The 21573-nt window shown below is 32.2% G+C and overlaps 3 protein-coding genes across 4 annotated transcripts; all 3 read right to left on the reverse strand.

The window, feature by feature from the left end:
- Positions 4232-5166, reverse strand: LOC109354713 (probable pectate lyase 6). The gene is made up of 2 exons (XM_019597395.1): positions 4893-5166; positions 4232-4423 (listed from the first exon to the last, which is right to left on the reverse strand). Exons 1-2 carry the CDS (start codon positions 5099-5101, stop codon positions 4375-4377), a joined length of 258 nt encoding a protein of 85 aa, XP_019452940.1. The 5' UTR covers positions 5102-5166; the 3' UTR covers positions 4232-4374.
- On the reverse strand, positions 6144-14511 carry LOC109354709 (uncharacterized WD repeat-containing protein all2124-like). The gene is made up of 8 exons (XM_019597392.1): positions 14239-14511; positions 13880-14054; positions 12693-12802; positions 10492-10597; positions 9562-9773; positions 8400-8442; positions 6769-7019; positions 6144-6677 (listed from the first exon to the last, which is right to left on the reverse strand). The coding sequence occupies exons 1-8, from the start codon at positions 14436-14438 to the stop codon at positions 6278-6280; spliced, it is 1497 nt and encodes a 498-aa protein (XP_019452937.1). The 5' UTR covers positions 14439-14511; the 3' UTR covers positions 6144-6277.
- LOC109355366 (V-type proton ATPase subunit d1-like) lies at positions 16028-19754 on the reverse strand. Of its 2 annotated transcripts, XR_002108655.1 has the most exons (11): positions 19502-19754; positions 19301-19421; positions 18111-18218; positions 17916-18018; positions 17429-17509; positions 17253-17338; positions 17104-17163; positions 16961-17009; positions 16625-16759; positions 16204-16419; positions 16028-16165 (listed from the first exon to the last, which is right to left on the reverse strand). XR_002108655.1 is itself a non-coding variant. In XM_019598485.1 (10 exons), exons 1-10 carry the CDS (start codon positions 19680-19682, stop codon positions 16288-16290), a joined length of 1056 nt encoding a protein of 351 aa, XP_019454030.1. In that variant the 5' UTR covers positions 19683-19754; the 3' UTR covers positions 16028-16287. The 2 variants fall into 2 exon arrangements, 1 of the variants encoding a protein (XP_019454030.1); XM_019598485.1 differs by having other exon boundaries at positions 16028-16419.

The raw sequence follows: 21573 nt of genomic DNA on the forward strand, positions 1-21573 counted from the left end.
AACATGATACATCATCTCATCTGATAGACAAAGCCTTATGGTTTCCGCAGGCTTCTCCTTCAACTCTTCCCAATCCAGTTGATCCATACCCTCTGGTTTATTCTCACGCAGCGCCTTTGATAGACCTTGTTGAGCCAACACATCCTTAACCCTCCTTTGCCACAATCCGAAATTACCAGTTCCATCGAACTTCCCCACCTCGAATTTGGCACCTGGGTTAAGAGCCATCTGATACCAATTGTTGGGAACAAGCGAACAATCAAATAGTAAAGAGTATAGAGACAAGAGAATAACACAAGAGATTTGGTAACGAGGTTCGGCCAATTGTGCCTACGTTCCCCGGGAGCGTTGAGCGGCTACCACTATATATTATTAGAGAATAATGATTAGTGTTTTACTATTCTTCTCCTTGTTACATTAGGTTTACATAACATCAATATATATAGCCCTCTACCCCAACCCTTTTACATCAGCCCAAACCCATAACTTGTATTGCTGTTATCTAGAGATATGAGTCATTGCACAACACAATTACTCATTTGAGCAGAATGTTTGGGTAATTGGTTACCCAATAGAGTAATCGGTTATTGAGAGCTGTTACATGAGATTTTCAAATACAAACTGAATAATTGTTGGGTTTATTCAAGTGTGAAGACTCACATTGAATATGCGGGGAGAAGTTGGATATGCGGGGAGAAGTGAAAGAGTTTAGAAGTAGAAAAGACCCTTGGAACTAATGTCTTAAGGTTTTGGTTCAAGATATGATGTCTCACTTGTAGCTCTCCACTACTCTTCCCATACCCCGGTAACAATTGAACTCCCCGATTGTTGGAGACTCCTCGATTGCAGTCTGGTCCAACAAGTGGTATTAGAGTCGATGGTTCGGCTAGGACATGGTGGACTTAAGGGGGAGCGGACCAGAAAGTGTGTGGTACCCACAGTTGACGGAGAAATTGTTGGATTTATTCAAATGTGAAGTCTCACATTGGATATGCAGGGATGAGTGAAAGAATTTATAAGTAGAAAAGACTCGTGGAACTAATGCCTTAAGGTTTTGGTTCAAGACATGATCTTTCACTTGTAGCTCTCCACTACTCTTCCCATACCTGATAAAAATGAAACTCCTCGGTGGTTGGAGGCTCCTCGTTCGCAATCTGATCCAACAATAATATTCATCCAAAATGAATGAGTTTCATTGCAATCGACTTCTACCTTCACTTAGGGATATATTGGCTGGTTGGAAGTCTAGTCAAAGGCACTTAGACTCCCTAATTCGTCCATAACTTTCACAACAATTTTCATATCAATCTTTCATACAATTATCACACTTTGTTCATGCAAGTTGTGATTAAACTTTCAAATTTTCTGAAGTTGTTGTTAAACGTTTTTCTAAGTTTTCATACATTAAAAATACTTGAGCATTATGTGTTATTTACAGTGAAAGACCATATGGATTGCAAGTTTAGAACTGTCATATGATCTAAACAATCATTGCCTTAGTTATATTCTTCATATTCTATAAAGTTGTTGTAAACTTTTCACCATGGCGTGTGGTGAAACATGGAAGAGTGAAACTTAGATGTTGTGTTCTTCTAGGTGGCAAGATTGTGGTGAATTTGTATTGTACTTAAAATCTTCTCGGTGTGAAATTTGTAATTACAACTCATAAAATCAGTAAAATCTCTTGTATAGCAAGAAGACTGGACATAACATTCAAGTGAACAAAAAGATAACCCAATATAAAAAATGCTATATCTCTTAATTTATCATCTTATACTTATAATAGTTGTCTTAACCTAGTGATATTGCCATAGAGGGGTGTGCCATTAAGCACTTACATTTCATATCTCGCAGACATGTTATACCCGAGAGTTATATCATCTATATTTCATTAAAACAAAAAACGTGGCTCAAACCTTTTATATAATTACTTTTGTGAAAGGTGTTATTGGAAAGTATTATTAGATAAATATATTACATTAAAACTGTGCTAGAAATAAGTCGAACAACAATGACTATCTCTATTAATGGAGAGACAAATACTTGTTTTTTTTATTTTCGTTTTTAATGACAAAAATGTTATTCTATTATATATAGAATGATAAAAATGTCTTACCATATTATTTTTTCCTTATTTTTGTAATATTTGTCTCTTCGAAAATAACATAACCCAAATCATTTGTATTACTGGTCTATACTACAACATGATTTTCCTCCAAATAACTAAATGAAACAATAATGAGAATAAGAGAATAGCAAAACTTTACCCTATAAATGATTAAGGATTCATGATTGTAAATAAACAATATTCAATTTGATTGTGCATTGGTCCACACTTATTTTTCTTTTCTCACTTAGCCAACTATAAATGTTCAACATACTTTGGTACTCATAACATTTACTTACATAAGACTATTCTTACCTATGAATATCACTTGCAATTGTACATATACAAGCAACTTACTTATGAACACAACAACTTCCTACTTTGTAGTAATGTATATGAGTCACTCAAAAACTTAGTGGCTTAGTGGACAATAAGATACTTCTATGTATCTTCATTTATATCTCAGATCAATTAGATTGTGTGATTAAATTAAATAGAAAAATCATAAAAATAAAATTATATTACTTAATATATATTTATTGAATAAAGATAGGCATAAATAAAGTTTTTAGACAAAGAATCTTTGTTCTGTTAAGCATACTTAGAATAAAATATATCTTAAGCCTCATAAATATAATGTTATTTGCTTGATGATTCTAATAAGTTGGAAAAGATGGGTGCATGATGTGAGAATAAGTATTCATTACCTATTAATATATCCATATGAGGAGATATATGTGTTCTTTTATGATAAAGCCTTATTTTATTAATCTTTTGATGACTTTTAAAAATATCACTGCTTTTAGGGCCACGTGAGAAAATAAATAATGTGAAATCTTGTATTCAATGAAATGAATGCTCATATACAAATTTTTAATTAAATCAAAATAAAGTTTTCTACACATTTTTTATTTTGTCGAAAATCTCAATAAAAAATAATAGATAACATGCATAATGGGATAATATAATGTATAAGAAACATGTTTTTATAATTACCTGACATTCGTAAAATATGATAGGTGGCATGAAAAAATAATATGTTGATGTTGCTCACATTATTTATATATATATTTATTTATTTATTGGTCAGACATCCATTAGTTACTAAAAATATAAAATGGAAAATATGTAGTTTCAATCCTTTTTAGAATTTAGATGGACACATTAGTATTTTATAGAGTTATGTGATATAAAGTGCGAGGGTACAAACCTCGAAAGCAACACAATCTCTTCACTCCATTAAAACTATGTCTATAAAAAAACTTAAGTATTTTCCAAGAAAATTAAAATGAAAATACATAATAAAAAAGTTTAACCCTAAATTTGTCAATATTACCTCTATATCAGGTTGTTACATTTTTATCATTTATATGTGTTATAAAAAAGATATATCCACTTATGATATTAGAGTGTTTTACATTGTTAGTGTATATTTAATTATCATTAACTCTTAAATAAAAGTAATATAAATAAATGATAGATGAAATATTAATTGTATATAAATCTTTAGGTTTACGCACTCTACAAATAAATTACTTACAATATTTCCTCCTTAAAAGTTACCATCATCTATTTACAAATCAATCACATTATTTTGGGTAATTTATCCATCTACAAATATACATTTTCAATCACATTATTTTGGGTACTTTATCTATCTAGAAATATACATTTTCATCATTATTTTGGGTACTTTATCTATTAATGGAGAGTGAAGCTTGACTGGACATGATGATGACAATGAATTAGAGTTGAATTAAAAGTTGAGATCAATAAAATAAGTAAATGGGTTGAATTAAAAATGACTTGTTAGATTCATAATATAGTTAAATTGTATATTTATGCACATAAAAATTTGTTTTAGGGTTATTATATATATTATATTAATTAATTTAATATATATCTATTAAGATTATATATTCATTAACATCCTTTTGAAGTGGCTAGCAACATAAATTTAAGTTTTAGAACTAAAATTGGATAAAAAAATAAATAATAAGTTGCATTAAACTTGACTGGAATTAACTTTTATGTTAAGTCAAATTCGACTCATTTTCACAATAGGCATATAGTTAGCTAATATTTAAATTAGCACAAAAGTTTATTGTCACAATACAAGAAATATAATAAGCATGGGGTCATTATAAAAAGTATATAATAAGCATTTATGGTTCTAGTGAATTCAAAGTATCAATCTCCACCTTCCTTTAAGCCATGCAAAGAAGCTACTTTTGAACCTCCAAAGCTTATTCAATCAATATACTTTTTTATTTCGTTTGTCTTAGCTCCTTTCTTATTGTATCATCTTCCAATTTCCTACATTACATACAAGGAAAATATCTCATCCATTTCATAATAAAGAATATAATGAAACTAGTATGATAGAAGAATGGATGATTGATGTATATAACTTTTTGACTTATCCCATATGATAAAATAGAATTTGTATCTTCACAAATTGAATAATGAATAGTGAATAATGAATGGAAGAGATATCTAGATTACATAATCTCATAATACAATATATGTATATATAGATAATAAGGTTAGACCAATGTAGAACAAACTATATAAGTACAATTATGCAGTTGTCGAAATCGAATTCAAATACTCACATTTTATGTCTCATAGATCTATCAATTAAACTATCTCTTAGGACGATACATATATTAAACATTACATTTACAAATTGTAACAATTCTATCAAACTTTTCTAACAATGTAGCATCATCAATCATATTGTGACATATATAAGAGAAGATTTGATATTATTATTAGTACTTACCTATGAACTTGAAGATTAAGGGCTTCAGCAATTCCTTCAGGGTTTGGTACATAAGTTTGAAGAGTGAGTTTACGAGCTTCTTCAGCTTGAGCTTTAAGATAATCATCAAACTCAGCAATTCCACCCTCAAGGCATGGAATAATAATGGCCATAGTAATCAATAGGATTAAAGCAACATTAGTTGCACTTACACCCATTATTTTCCCCATGCCTATTATGTATCTTGTTTGGTGTGTGTATATGTAAATATATCCCAAGTTTGTAATTTAACACAACAAACAAAATTATATATAATGATGCTATATAACACTTTTCTAAATATGGTGTTTCTATATTTAGAAGCGTTAAGAGTGGACAACCATAATAGTTTCATTCAAAGTTGGTTAAAAAAACAATGGTGTCAATCACTTCACTTAATTGCCAACACATTCAGATAAGAATGGAGATCTTCTGTTCGAGTTTGTATTTTTATTGGTGTTTCGGATCAATTAAAATGTGTTATTTGATTAAATAAAAAATTCATAAAAGCATAATTAAGTATTAGAATATAAGATTGTAGAGCACATTCATTAGGATTCATCTAATAATTCCATTATAGATGAGATTATACCAATTAGATACTCGTTGAAGAATAGTTTGTTACAACTATGAATTCCATTAAGTATAATTTATTTATTAAGATTGCAATAATATCATAAAATGTGGACCTTCAAATTGAACCATAGAGGAGATAGGTTATAATATACCCACTACATAATCTCTATTTAGTATAATAGAATTAGAGTTGAGAGAAAATATGAAAGAAAGATTGAAGAGAAAATGAAACTTTCTATTCTTTAGTTGTGAAGAGAATAAAAAGTATATGAGACTTATCATAAATTCTTTCTCTCCTACTTTGATGAGAAAGTGAAGAGGGAATAATTTTTTTAAATAAATGTCAAAAATGTCCTTTAATTTTTCTTTTATTTTCTTACTTGTTAGTTTTAAATATAACTAATACACATAAGTCTTTTTTAAATTTTTTAAAAAGTTAATCGGAAATTATAATAAAAAATATATAAAATCTATAATTTAAAATTATAACATTTATTTTTACTTAATAATAAAACCACTTTTTTCTCTCTCTTTTCTTTATTCTAGAAATATTTTTGTCCTTTGAACTATAACATAATGTTTCTCTTGTCAATTTCTATCTTACCAAACAAAAGAGTAAGAGAAAAAAATTTATTTTTCTCTTTATTTTCTTTACTTTTTTTCCTTCTTCTCTTATATAAACATCACAAAAATCTACTACATTTCTCGTCCGATAGAAGGCTAACCTAACTAATAACCAAGCAAAAGAGAGAGAAAACTGATCTATACAATTTTAGGAGCCACTAACATCTTCAGTTGTCACTGTTAACACCAGACATAGAATCCCAAAACTTGGATTGCTGTTCTTTTCCCAGATTGGATACAAGATTTGTAGCACTTTGGAAATCCCTAAAACTTATAAGAGAATTTGTTTGTTTCTCAACAACTGTCACAATTCTACTCCCTTTTACAGCCATGCCATTGCAACCAATCTTGGCACCATATTCCACACTATCACAAGCAACTAGTGAATTTATTTGTTTTCCAGTTTCAGTTTCCCATACATTAATATATTCATCTTTACAACCCCCAGTGACTATTTTATATGCATCCATATGCAATAGTGTTACTGGCCCACAATGTCCATCTAACTCTGCTATTGGTTCTGGTTTTAGATGCTCTTGATTTCTCCTTATATCCCACAGCATTGCTCTGATAACATGATATTTCGACAAGAATTACGCATTTTCTTCAACGGTTTAAATGAATATCGATGATAGCTAAAGTTCTATCTCAGACATACCTGCCATCACTGCCGGTGCAGATTAAGGATTTTGAAGGGAAGATATCGAATGAGTACAACTTTCGTTTATGCACAGATGTAGTGATAACCTTTTGCATTGTCCTTAAATCGATTGCAGTTACAGAGGAGCCGGATGCTACATATAATAATGATTCATGACATTTCATATCGATAGGTGCGCCAGGGACAGAAGTCATTCCCACACAACAGGATGAACGAGCAGACGATGATGCCGTATCCCAAACCCTTACCTACATTAAACAATAGTGAAAAAATTCAGAAAATTGTTAACCTCTAATTTCGATCTAGTGAAAAGTATTACACTGTCAATTATCCATATGTTGCCATATAGTTAAAAAAACACCAAAAACTTTCATTGTAGATGGAAAACCTCAGTAACTATCAAACTACCTGGACAAATTTAACTCTTTCTTAAGAGACACTATTTTAATAAAGACAGGTTAAAGAAAAGTAACTAAGAAGCATAAAGAAACACTTTGGATGTAAATCTTACTCACATTGATATGGCAAGATAAGAAGTTTTAAATATAGGGTTTAACTAAAGCATTGAAGAGAAAGAAATAAGAATTTCCAATTGCAGTGAATTTGAAGCCAAAAGTTATGTCCTATTAATAGAATTGACATGTAAATAATACTACAATAAGGAAGAAACAAAAAGTTACAAGAAAAATAGTATTAAATAGAATCTAAGGATGAAAACACTCTAGATCTCAGTTGGCTACCACTAGGAAAAATATTGAAGTCAGATTTCCTATAGGATGTTGAGTTGTTGACTATGATTCTGTCTATTACATATTTTTATGAAGCAACCAAAGCATGTTAGGGTGTGAAGTGTAAGTCAAAGTAAGACTAGATTTGGGGTTCATATCATACAACAAGTCACTTGATTTAGGTATCTTGAGTTAATCATACAAGACGATGGGGAAATTGATGGAGAAGTGAATCATGGGTTCAAGTTGGTTGGATGAAATGGCGGAAAGCTTCAAGTGTCATTTGTGATAAAAAGGTGTCACTAAAGCTTAAGAGGAAGTTTTACTGTAAGACTATAAGACCTACAAATTTATATGGGAGTGAATGTTAGGCGATAAAATGTCAGCAAGAGAATAGACTCCACATAGCAAAGATGATAAAAGATGGTAGGATGAATGGACACACTAGACAAGATAGGATTAGAGATGAATGCATTAGGGAGAAAGTTGCAATAGCTCCTAATGTATAAAAGATGGTAGGATAGCGCCTTAGGTGGTTTGACATATGTGGAGGAGACCTGTAGAAGCCCTCGTAAGGAGAGTAGATCAAATGGAAAGCAGCCCAATTCCTAGAGGAAGAGGGAGACCAAGAAAAACCATATGAGAGACGGTAAAGAAAGACTTATAAATCAATGTTTTGTCAATAAACATGATTTATGATAGAGCATTATAGCGTCATTCGATACTATATAGCTGACTCCGCCTAATGGGATAAAGATTTGGTTGTTGGTTGTTGTTGTAACCAAAGCATGTTAGGGTCATCCTTTAATAAACCAAGGTCATTGACAAATGAAAAAAAAAACTAAATAGCAGACAAGTAAATTAACATGACAGCATAAAAGAGAGGGATAGAAGTAGAACCTTAGAATCTCTTGCCATGCTCACCAAAAGTGAAGTTTTGTGACTGAAAATGAGAAGAGGAAGGATTAACCATGCACAAGTAAATACTTAATTGATTTCGGAAAATATAGCAATAATAAGCACATTTGAGAAATTAACACTTCAGTTAAACTGAACATAAAAAACATCATGTATAATCTTTTCATTCTTAAGCATACCACTATTGGTTGACAAGTATATAACTCTTAACCCATCTCTTAAAAAACATATTTCATGTAACCAAATTACTCAATTTTCTCTGCAGTGATGAATACTAATGTACAAATCACAGCATTAAACACATGTTGTGAAGATAAAAATGCAAGCAAGGTAAAAATTACTTTTAGGGTCAAATCTCTCACACAAGTCAACGTAGCAGAAAACTGAGTGTCGGTATGTTGGAAAGGAAGTGGGTTTAGCTGTGATCTAATACTGAAAACTACAGGATGTGAGGTGATGTGTGTGAAAGTTGTTTGTCTACCATCGTATAGAAATACAAATTTATTATAACTATATATAGAGGTAAAGTTCCAGTCAAATATATATATCTACCAGAAAAATCATGATCAGCCCAAATCAGTAAAAATAAATTCAACATGAGAGCACAATTGTCAACAATGAAAACAGTCTTTTCCCACTATGTGAAATGAGATACAAATTGTCTATTCATGTCATAAAGTTCATTAAAAGTTTGGTGTTGGCAGTTGCTGAATGTATCACAGTTTGTATAACAAAAATTCTAGAGGGCTTTAGCAAACAGAAAAGTCCAATCATGTGTCTCTAAAACCAGCTAATCTGCTAGGCAAAACAAACAAGTGAAAGTTATTAGAAACCATAGTATCCGTACATCCAGAAGGCTAGACACAAATTAACAACAACGACCAAGCCTTATTTCCACTAGATAGGGTTGGCTACATGTATCGAACGACGTCATAATGCTTCACCATATATCATGTCCATGGTCAAAGCATTACAAATGAACTTTTATGCATAGAATGCCTACCAACTAAACCAACCAAGAGTGAGATCAAAGGGGAAAGAACAATGCAATTAACTTCACCTAAAAGCAACTCGATATTTCATATCCTAAACATTAAAAGGAAAGTAAAGTAGCAGTGAATTAATTTTACAGGGGAACACATACCCAGCAACAGACATCAAACTAACAGGTTTTTCATGCCCATATAGTGTAGCCTTTAAAGCATGCGCTCCTCGTTTGCTACTAAGGGACCAAAGTCTAACAGTACCATCTTCGCCTCCACTTGCCAATACTTTGCTTCTACCATCTCCCAATAATTTATTTGATAGTGACAACACTGGACCATTGTGACCTCTCAAGCATCGCAAGCAAGAACCCTACACCAAGAGAAGAATGCTATAAAAGGAATGCAACTTGGAAATATCAAATTTGCCAAAAGGAAAGTGAGTGGTAAGTTGAAAGTGGACTAGTAATGTCAAACAGAGTAAATAGAGAAGCATAACTTGTCAGGGTTACACAGACCTATGGCACTGACTACCACAAAACATTTTCCCCCATAACCTAGCTCAAGAATATTTGGGTTTCACCCACTTTAGCAGCTAATTAAACTCCGCTACCTTCCACTATCGTGCTATTGACTACCTAGTCTTAATCCCCAGAGTTTAGAGATAGGATCTACTAGTAATTCATTGTAGCATCTTAATTTCAGTTTTTATATCCTCTTTTGTTATGTCAACTTTTTAATAAAGAGAATAAGAGATTAGGAAGGTTGTTTCCTAAAATCTCTCTAGCCTGATTTGTTTCTTTCATTTTAGAGATTATGACTGGAATAAGGGAGATTCAGAGGTAGACCTTTTGCCATGCTTTCTCCTATATATTCCTCTATTTTTGCAATCAATTTGAATAAAATAAAAATCAGAGATTTCATTCCTGGGAACTAACAAAATAGCAAACATTAAAAAGTGAATACTATAAAATTTCCATCTCTCTCCAGTCTCCAAGCTCCATTTTCACACAAAATATGCTGGTAAACACCAGGATTAAGAATGTGGGTTTAGATGTGGGGAGCTCATACAATGTTAATTAAAGTGATACCTCCCACGAAAGACGTATGGAATGGTCACAGCTAGACGTAACCAAAATGCTTTGCTCCCTTTGTGTTTGACCTCGAGATAAAGTGGTTTCATCAAGGGAAAACAACCTGCGGTTTGACTATATTTGTTTAGATGAAGCCAACTTACCATGAATATCATTGACATTTAGTTTTTAAGTGAAGAGGATATTTGACTTGCAAAACACCAAAATCAGAGCCAAAGATAAAAACTCCAGGAAGATTGGTAAGAGCAAGGCCTTGTACTATTAATCTTTAGCTCAAAGCTTACAAATGTAATCTATAATTTTTTTGCCAGACAGTATAATTTTTCGCTATTGAAAAATGATGAATTTTAAGTTGGTGCATATGTATGTATGACATTGTATGTAGCCATTTACTTCCTTAAAAAATGTTTGGAACATCATCTATTGCATGGGTTGTCTTAAAAGGATTCATAAATCATAAATCATAAATTGAAACAACAGACCAACTAATTGCCAATGCCTATTTTGAGAAAAGTGATGATATGGAGAGACATCGGCAGAAGGTTTACTATATAGCAGTTAAACTTTAATGCTCTCTGATTGGTCCCTAGCTATTAGCTTTTTGGTTTGATGAGTTCTTCTAGCAATATATAGCAGTTAAACTTTAACACTCTGATTGGTCCCTAGCTATTAGCTTTTTGGTTTGATGGGTTCTTCTAGCTTTCATTCATTTTCTTCCTTTTATGCCTAATAGATGATCTGACACAAAAAAAACAGTCGTGCAATTTCAGCTCTTTCATTATTATTAAGGTAGGTATCTATCATTATAAACAAATTCAAGAAACTGGGGCTAAAATAGAATTATAACTTAATTACAAATATAAGGATATCATATTGATGTGTGTGAAAATGTTATGCATGAATGTAAGCAGTAAATATTTTATATGATATGCATGACCTAAATGCAACCCCCTCAAGCTTAGAAATTTACATTGTCCCCAATGTAAAAATCAAAACCTAAGTGCAAAAGAAAAATCTAAAACTCACAGGTTAGACGGGAAATGTCTATGACCCAAGTGCCAATTATACTTAATTCCATCATCCTGGCCATTTGTTGCATAGTTATTTTATGTTTCTATTGTCTGGCCAAGATTTGTTCTTGTCTATCTCCTCCTGCTCAGATTGTACAAAAAAACGGGTGTTATCTGCCTCATTTGGCATTGGGGGAATCAGCATAGTACGATGAAGAAGAGGGCCTAGATGCCCTGGTGGTGGAGCAGACTTATGTCCTAAGGACTACTCAGTCCCTAATGGCTGGGTAACATCATAGCCAGGGGCTGTCCAGTTAACCATGTTCTGGATGGTAGTGTTCAGTGGGTTTGGTAGGGGAATGGTGTGGCCTATACTGTACTGGAAGACAATAGAAATCTTCTTCCTTGACAATTAGTTTAAATCGGATGTGGCCTATAATAGACCGCCTATTGTCTTCCAGTATGAGATAGGTTGCACCCTATTACCCTACCAAACCCACTAAACATCACCATCCAAAACAAGGCTATATGGATAGCCCTAAGCTCTGATAATACCGAGCCATTAGGGACAGAGCCATTAAGGACAGAGCAGCCCTTGGGAGATAGCCTGCTCCACCACCACAAAGGCCATCCGGGCCCTCTTCTTTATCGTTCTATGTTGGTTCCTCCACCGTGCCAAATGAGGCATATTACAACAGCTTGCATGCATCTGTAGGTCAGTTACAAACTGGGCAAGAGGTGATACGTCTGAGACAAGAAGAATAAATCCTTGCCAGACAAGAAAAGAAGGAATTAGGATAACGGAATCAATGTATAACTGACACTTGGGTCAGGGGCATTTCCCGCCTAACTCGTGAGTTTTAGAGTTTTCTTTTTTTTTCCACTTAGGTTTAGATTTTTACATTGGGACTATGTACATTTCTAAGCTTGGGGTTGCATTGCATTTAGGTTGCATTTAAATCATGCATATCATACAGAATATTTTACTCTATGATTTATTTACTGTTTACAAAGGATTTTATAAACCAAATACAGATAATTCACTACTAAAACAAAAGAAAAACAGTTGAATGATATCATGCATGTGACAGCATCTAAATCCTCAGATGTGAAAGGATGAAAGCATGAATATAATGTACAGCAAAAGAGGCTCACTGTAATAAAATTATAAAAATGAAACACCATTACCTCATGCAGGTTATTCTTGCTTTATGATCCCTTAATGTATCCATACTATGAAAATCTATTGTTGTATCATTTAGATAGCTCCCCAAAGATAACATATGAACTAGTGAGCCCTGGTAAAAAAAAAGTAGCACACTGAACGTTAATAAAATTATAAAAATGCAAACTTCGATTGATAAGGGGCAAATTTTGAATAATCTATGGAGAAAAAGAAAGATGCATTCATTTTTCATCCAATCTTGTCACATATTCAAACTACATGTTCTACCATCTTTTCCTCAACTAGTATTGCCTGTACTTTCTCACTAATGCATTCCATTTTAATCCTATCTTGGCTTGCACGTGGGCACTGATCTACCTGACACATGCAACACTTAATTCATGCTCTTTTTTGCCTTTACTATCCAACACTCTTACCATAAAGGAGCACTTTCTGTTCTATAATTTTTTTCTTAAAACCTGAGTGACACTTTGAGATCACAAAACATGTGAACAACTCCATTTCGCCAGCAAAGGTAGAATCCTTATAATTTCCATTACCTCAATCTCTCCGTCACTTTGTATGATACCTCCAAGATACCTAAACTTTTTGGCATAGCCATCGTATGATCTCTAATTTTCACCTCTAACCTAGTGTTAGTGTAGCTAAAAGCCACGTGCTTCCAAAACTTGTCTCGACGGCTCTCACTTAGAATCTATTCACTCTCTTAACTCTCACTAAGTCACTAGAACTATATCATCTGCAAAATTCATGCTTATGGCACTAGCACTTGGATATACTCAAAAAGTACACCCAAAACCAAGATAAAATGATAAAGATTCAACATTGACCCTTAGTGTAAAGTGTAAACCTATGACCTTCAAGCTAAGGGTGGCCCCTAGCACAAGGCTCCCAAACGAAGAGACTTTTTCCAAAATTTGAATTCATAATATGTATTATTTTCAACATGGCCTCTTGAGACTCCTGATCACTATATTATTTTCAACTTAGCCTCTCCGAGCTCAAACATATAATCAAAGTCAGAAGGCAAATAACCATACTGTCTAGCCGAGGCTCACCCTCCGGTGTAAACCTATAGTTCTAAAAAAAAATCTTCTACGACCCCACTATATATTTGCAAACAAGTTTTAACCTAACACATAAACCATTGATCACTCAAATACAAGTTATAGAAATTTACAATACACACCTGGGAGAAGAAAACATAGTTTTCATTAAAGAACAAATGGTTGATAGGTTCAGGATTTGCATAAATGTGATAATCCATGGGATCTGTAAACTTGAATTGTTGCACTGCATTGTGTCTAGCCATATACATATCCCTTGCTCCATTCACAGGCAAAGAGTGTTCATGCCATTGCTTCCTACATTATTATTCAAGATCCAATCCAATTATACATAATCTTAATGATTGAATTGAACAATTTTGAATATGATAATATATATCGAGTTAGTTCAATTGTGATCGCATCGGCTACATTTTCGCGCAATTGGAGAAAACTCGCGACCGCAATTTAAAACAATAGTATTGATGGGAAGGAAGGATACCTGAAGAGGCGTTGCCAAATGGAATCAGAGTAAGCAGCGCGTCTGAGATTGGAACAGGTCATAGCCAAATTGCAGACATCATGGAGGTTAAGGTCAGTGAAGCAATGAGCTAGAGAATCGTCGTCGAGATTGGTAATGTTTCCGGTTGTTGCCGGCGGTGATGGTGGCGATGAGGAGGAGGAGGCGGTGGAAGAGGCCATGAGCTACAGAATCTGTAAGCTTTGGTAATTTGTTGGCGATATAGGGACACTATAACATGTATTAGGGGTGAGCAACACCAACCTTATCAGCTCATCCCAGAATCATAGGATCTAGGGTTAGGTTTTAAAAAATTGACATCAATATTCGGGATCAGGTAGATGACAAGCAGGGTTGGCAACGAGTTGAACCAAATCGAACAAGAATTCTGATCGCTTCTATATGAGTACTTAGTTAAAGTTCAAGAATTATTCGGCTTAATTCGAATTGGTTAATTTAGATAACTTAAATAATTAATTCATTTTTAAAAAATATCGAACAAAGTTATATAATAAATATAACAACCATAAACATAAAAATAATGGAGAGATATGAGATAATAACAATAAACATACATATAATTATATAATTAATTATATATATATATATATTAATTAGTTTAAGTTTGACTAATTTGATTTATGAATCAAGTTTGTTGAGATAAATAATAAATCAAGTTTTGAATGAATACTGAATTGGTTTAGTTATTAACCGCAAGTGAATATTATGATTACATGTGTTGAATGAGAAAAAAGGTAATTAATAGGTTGTTAAATGGGATGGGAATGATAGTTTTTGTTGGTTTCGCACATGTATCATCACATTGGAGTAATCATATTCGAGCTGAAAACATCCACACGTACGTATAATTCATTATATGAAAGATATGAAAATTTTGTATTTTCAAATAGGTTGTTAAACTATAACTAAAATATCAACTTAAACATTTCATTCATAGTGTTTTTAATGACTAGGACCATGTAATTATTTATTTATGAATACTATGAAGTTTTGGTAAAATCCTGAAAAATAAATATACATACAATATAATATGATAGTTTTATTGAAAAAGATCAATAATTGTAATTTTTATTTCTTATTATGAATTTAAGTTTTTTAAAAAGCAAAATGTGACAATTTAAATGAATGTACATTACTTTACCTTGTTCCTAGCCTAATTATGTATCTTTTTGTATTTTATATTTATACCTTTCAATTATAAATTTTAACCAAACCTAGTTGCACCCCTAAAGTTTGGGTCAATATCTGGCGCATTACAAAAACAAAAATATATCATTGAATACACATTAGAATAACACGAAGTTCATTTTCCAACTAATTGACTACTTTAGATTAAAAAGATGGAGAGATGATGGCATTGCCACATTTAATAGGCGTAAGGATTCTCTGCGAGTTAAGTGTCGCATAATAAAAAATATGTAATAATATTTTTATCCTTTTATTTATCATAAAATTACATTTTTGTTATTGGAAAACTAATTCATCTTGTTTCATGGCAAAATTGTGCTAGGCACACTACAATACTACATGGTTAATTTCTTTAAGCTCATGATTTGAATAGTGTGTTATTAATGAAGCCTTTGATGCAGTGGTAATGTTCACAAGTAAAAGGAATTGAACTTCTCAAAAGCTCAATTGAAAGGAGATGCACTAAATTTTTAGGTTCATTACTATATGAATTGCATTGTTAGTAACATTAATAGTTTAACCAGCAAAAAAACACATTGTTAAGAGATGAATTTGGAAATTTAGAAGAGAAATACCCTCCTAGCAAGTTTATTTCATATTTGCTATTATTGTAAAAATCACAACATACAAATAATTAACATATTGAATGAAATTTGGCTACAAAAATGTTGCCACAAAAGCATAAGATTATACTAATGTTTAACATAACCTTCTAAATAGTGAAGGTTGACCCATTGACAACTCACAAGGAGAAATGGATAAAGAATTATAGACAATCTTTCAAAACAACATACAAATTCATTCTAGTGAGGTGTAATTTGGTTAAAATATGAGAACTACACTGTCATGAACTCTGGACTTCTGGTTCTGAGCCACACATTCCGAAATCCACATTAGGTTCCTGATCTCCTGCTCCCTTAGCCTCATGTATGCGAAGAACACGGCATAATGGAACTGCAAAACAGTGCAAGATACATACCTTGATGTGGTAAAACAGATCCAGCTGTCATTCCTAATTTCCTAGGTTAACTAGAATAATACTATTGACACTCGAAATCGCCTATTTACACTCCCTATTAAGTACTAACCGATCAATGTTCCTATTAACTATATCTACAAGAATCGGAAATAATGAATATGCAAAATGTCAAATATAAACCTGTTGCTCAAAGGCCAAGCAAAGCCTCTTCACCTCCTCTTCATAGAATGCCTTGTCAAGCATCTGGCTCTCCCCGTAGGATAACTTAGCAAAAATAGACTGGTATGGGGGGTATTTTTCCATAGCAGCGCGGACCTACATGAGCAACCAAATAAGATATTTAAGGCCCAACTAGCAATATAAAAGACAATCTACAAAACATGCAAGTATTTATCACTGGACAATCAACCAACATATTAAACAACTTAAGGTCGAAATGATTAAATCAACCACATGAAAAATATCAACCCATGAAACAACTTAGAGCAACACAGACAACTGAGATGCAAATCCTACCTGATCAATGTCCTCACAAACAGCAAGTTCCTCATGTCCATAGGGATAACTGTATGATAAGTCAGCAGTTACCAGGAGCATCAGTCAAAAGCAGGGGGGGAAATTCTTATCTAAAAAACATAAATAGTGAACTAAGAGCTTACAGTAAACCGAAATTAGAGTACAACTTTCTACGATCATCTCTAGTGAGCTCAGTACCAATGCTGCAAAAAGTGAAAACCATCAACGTGAGTTACGCAAGCATCTACAAAAAATAAGAGTTACACAAAGCCTTCTTAGTTTTATCGTATACCTATTTATGGTAATATTCACAGCCCTTCTATCAGCCTCAAAAGCTAGAAGGTCAGACATGATTTCAGCAGTGGCACCACCAAGTTTCTATTAGGGATAACAACGAATGAAATTGGTTAAACCAGAAAAATGGAGGGAATATAAATCCAGAGGGGAAAAAAGCCTCAGATCTTTCACCTGACAAAATCTGTTAAAGTCTTCAAGGTATGCCTTGTAAAGAGTATTCCTCATTATTTCTATGTCCATGTCATCTAAGTCCTAGAAAAGCAAGCACAGAATATAACAGGAAAGAAAGTAATCAGCAGAAGGTCAAGGTCAAACAAGTATCATGAGCATATATCTAAGAAATTGACCAACAACAAAAAAACATGAAGCTAAAGCGACAAAACCATAGAGTAACAAAGCCACAGATAGAAATGATATTGAAATATTGTTTCCATTGTATATAATCAAGAAAAAGAAAAATCAGTACATCTATGTTCAACACTTCTGCAATTGCTCAGTTATTAAAATCTATTGGATATAATTTAGAGATTGTAGAAATATATCTGGTTTTGCAATATTTAATGTTTAGCCCTATATTGAACAGCCTGATTAAAATCTTATGCACTTGAAATCCTTAAAGAAAATTAAGGTGAAGAAAATTTCTGCTGAGGAGATTTACCTCTGTTGTAATGCACTCAGAGAAGTATTGAGCGAGAGGAGTGTCAACAAGTACCAGCCTGTAAAGCTCCCGCATATTCTGAGCAACTGCCAGTGTAGCAATACTGAGGAGGAAATAATTAAAGAAGTTCAAAAAACTGCATACTTATAAATCAATATATTGAACACTGCCTAGAAACATTGCTATGATACATACCTGTCAAACATGCCCAGTGGATGGCATTTTTCTAGCAGTTCTTGGACATCCCTCTCATGCAAGGTTCCAGTAACAATCAAAACAACATTGTCTATCATGTGACCATATCTGCAGTATAAAAGACTTCAAATTAGAATTGTAGGGTAACAATTAAGTATATATCTAGGAATTATGGAAACAGCATGGACATGTTAATACAAAATATTATAAAATCTGTAGGGCATGTCACGATTAAGATACAGCATATAAAGTTAATATACTATTATATATTACTAACATAAAAAAACAAATTCTAGATGAAAATAAAATTATGTGTTTCATAAGTCAGCATTAGCCATTGTAGGCACCAAAATACAATTAGTTATCTAAGTTTTTTTATAAAGAAAAATGACATTTTGATAAACAATAATCACATATGACACTTGCACATTTGTTTGGTCGAGCTTTTATAAATAATCAGAAAGTGTGAGAAGCTATATTTTCAGCTTCTAGAAACGCCACTTTTGGCAAAAATCACATCCGAAGTAAAAAAAATAATTAAGCCTCCCAAAAATGGACCCATAATCATTGTAGCACATCACTTGTACAACAAGAACAAATACAACATCAACAACAAAAGAATAAGAGAGCCCTTTAACATTAAGAACCCGTATCTCAGTGTTTTAAATTGTGATTGCAGTTGCGATTGCGTTCATTGCGACTGTTGTGATGCGGGTTGCACTGTAAATTGTTTTGTGATTAAAAAATTATTTGTGAATTCGATGCGATCCAATGTGGTTGCGTTGCACCCAATGAGGCTGTGTCATTTTGATTCGGTGCACACTGCAATTGTAGTGTGATGTGCTTGCGGTAGTCACCACAACCGCTATATTGCGGCCACATTACGTGATGCGGTCCGCAATTTGAATCACTACCTTAGCTACATGGATCAAACAAAAATATTGTGCTTTGGTAAATAAAAGAATTAAACTAAAAATGAAAGACGTAGGTTAGAAGAATTAAAGTTATCTGAGATCCAAATCCAATAGGATGTATATCACATATCAATATGACAACCATTTTAAAGTATTGGCGCTTCACTTGTATATGAATTACCGAATTACGAAATCGAACTATTGAAAATAACAAATTACTTGAATAAATGCAAAAAAAAACAATAGAAAACGAAAAAAGTGAAGTTGAAAACAAACGTGATGTATTCTAGAAAGGTTGATAAAGGTTCAGTGGCTTGGCACAACATATGCTTGTAATCATCAACAAGCTTAAGTGTACATTTCTCCACAATTGTAGTTGTATGCAACGGAGAAGGTTCTGCAATATAATCACAATCATCAAATCAATGAAAACAATAAATAGATTAGGGTTAATGAATGAACGGAACAAAAACGCACCGTTTTGGAGGTAAGAACCGTAATCGGTGGCGGAGAGGTGCATCTTGATGTCATCGAGGGATTCACATTGACAGAGGTTGTTGTAATCGGCGGTGGTGAGAAGTCCGGCACGGTGGCCACGGACGATTGCCTCCAGGTAACCGCCGTGGATGTTGAAATTCATAGCTTCGAAGCCGTACATCTTTTTTTTCTCTCAGATCAGATCTTTCTTGCTCTTGTGTGATGAATCAGGATCAACAAAAAATGAAAATAAAAGTTATATATACAATCAACCCATTTTATTTGGATTGCTTTTCTTTATGAAGAGTCAATAAAGATGAACACGATAGATGATACAATAACATTGTAAAAATCTCTTGCATTATACATTTGTTTCTAACTAATGTATATATTCACCTCAACAATATAACAGTTTTTTTAAATATAATTATTATTGAATAGACGAATTGATGGTAGAAGATATGAATAAAATTTTACTTTGACTAGATATTACATTGATTTAACAATGATGAGTGCTAATATCTAGATGCATTTTATCATCTAACATTAATTTATAATATTAGTATTAATATGACGATAGACACTTCGTGTATGTTGGTTCATATTTTTACTTTCTGATATTAAGTATTTAAGTAAAAATAAAATTTAGTCAATATTTTATATTGTAATTTTTATTTGGTGCACTTTATAATATATTTTCTTTGTCTTTGTTCTAATTGTCAAATTAAGGTAGAGAATGACTAATATGATGGTGGTGATCATATATAATTATATGGTTTTTTTTATAGAAATTAAAAAGTATTAAAGACAAAATAGGAAAGCGAAAAATTATATAATGGTGGTAGTTACCCTATATTTTTCTTTATATATAGTATAGATAACCATTTGAAAGTTTGATGATGCAATAATAATATAAATTTTATGGTGACGATATATAAATAATGATAAATGTAATATTTATATATTTTAAATATAAAAATTTATACTAATAAATAGTGTATCATTCATTTGCATTGTATATAAATGGGAGGATGATATATTAACAATATAAAAGTTTCTTTACATTTTTTCTCTCTTTAAGCATTTACATGAATGATAATTTAAAAATAGAACAATGATAATTGTTTAGTTGTATTATGGGCTATTAATATTTATGAGTTATTAGCTTTGAACCCCTAATAATATTTTAGCAACCAACCCCAATTTTTATTTTGAGATTCCTAAAACTAGCTTTTTCTTAACCCATTTCCTTTTCAAATTCTATTTCATTGCCAAAATTATATTATCACTTTGCTTTATTCATTTAAGCTATTAATTACTTATATACACATTTTGTAGTAGAAGATATATTTGTTCCATGATGAAGCTATCCTAGTCAACCTTCAAGTTATATATTGCTTTGCACGATTTATTTTTATATTTATTCTTTATGGGATATTAATTCATGTCATTGTGTTTATTTATTGCTTAAATATTCTTTCCATTTAATATTTACAACTCTATAATATTAATCAACTCTTAAAAACAATATCACTTCTTTATAGGGATAATAATGAGTTTGACTTAGTGGTGTAATATCTCATTAGATTTTTAGAATGCAAATTAAAAAGTCAAAAAATTTAATTTTTAAGATTGACACTCATCGGGAGGAGTAGCCACACACTCAAAAGAGATTAATTTTTTACATATATCGGTAGTAAAAAAAAATAATCTTATTCCAATCTTTGAATAAATTAAATAATAAATGGACATTGGCATGGAAATGTGGTGAGTGTTTCCTTAAAACAAGCATAAACATATAACAAGTTGAAACTAAGGGAATACATCAAATACCATATTTAAAATCCAATTACATGCTTCCACATAATGGTGCTATAAAGGTAGCTACCCTTAAAGATTTTCCTAAGATGGTGACCTATTGTTTAATTTTTCACTAAGTTATCCTTTGGTGATAAGATATGGATAAGGATCACCTGTCCCATAATTTTTCTGCTTTCCTGTTCCGGAACAATCAAATATTACAAAATAATATTAAAATATTAATTTTTGTTTTTATAATTTTTCTTTTTAAA

The sequence above is a fragment of the Lupinus angustifolius genome, chromosome LG08, assembly GCF_001865875.1.
Source record: "Lupinus angustifolius cultivar Tanjil chromosome LG08, LupAngTanjil_v1.0, whole genome shotgun sequence".
Classification (NCBI taxonomy): domain Eukaryota; kingdom Viridiplantae; phylum Streptophyta; class Magnoliopsida; order Fabales; family Fabaceae; genus Lupinus; species Lupinus angustifolius.

What these genes read in the sequence shown, in the direction of transcription:
- LOC109354709 (XM_019597392.1), bottom strand. Translation starts at nt 14,438, where the DNA reads ATGGCCTCTTCCACCGCCTCCTCCTCCTCATCGCCACCATCACCGCCG. An exon ending in ATTTGGCAACGCCTCTTCAG is followed by an intron (nt 14,055 to 14,238) that starts GTATCCTTCCTT and finishes ATAATAATGTAG; the next exon opens with GAAGCAATGGCATGAACACT. An exon ending in GCATGGCAAGAGATTCTAAG is followed by an intron (nt 7,020 to 8,399) that starts GTTCTACTTCTA and finishes TGTTTAATGTAG; the next exon opens with GTAAGGGTTTGGGATACGGC.
- LOC109355366 (XM_019598485.1), bottom strand. Translation starts at nt 19,682, where the DNA reads ATGTACGGCTTCGAAGCTATGAATTTCAACATCCACGGCGGTTACCTG. An exon ending in CGGTTCTTACCTCCAAAACG is followed by an intron (nt 19,422 to 19,501) that starts GTGCGTTTTTGT and finishes ATTATATTGCAG; the next exon opens with AACCTTCTCCGTTGCATACA. An exon ending in ACCTTTCTAGAATACATCAC is followed by an intron (nt 18,219 to 19,300) that starts GTTTGTTTTCAA and finishes TTTATACTGCAG; the next exon opens with ATATGGTCACATGATAGACA.
- LOC109354713 (XM_019597395.1), bottom strand. Translation starts at nt 5,101, where the DNA reads ATGGGGAAAATAATGGGTGTAAGTGCAACTAATGTTGCTTTAATCCTA. An exon ending in CTTAATCTTCAAGTTCATAG is followed by an intron (nt 4,424 to 4,892) that starts GTAAGTACTAAT and finishes TATGTAATGTAG; the next exon opens with GAAATTGGAAGATGATACAA.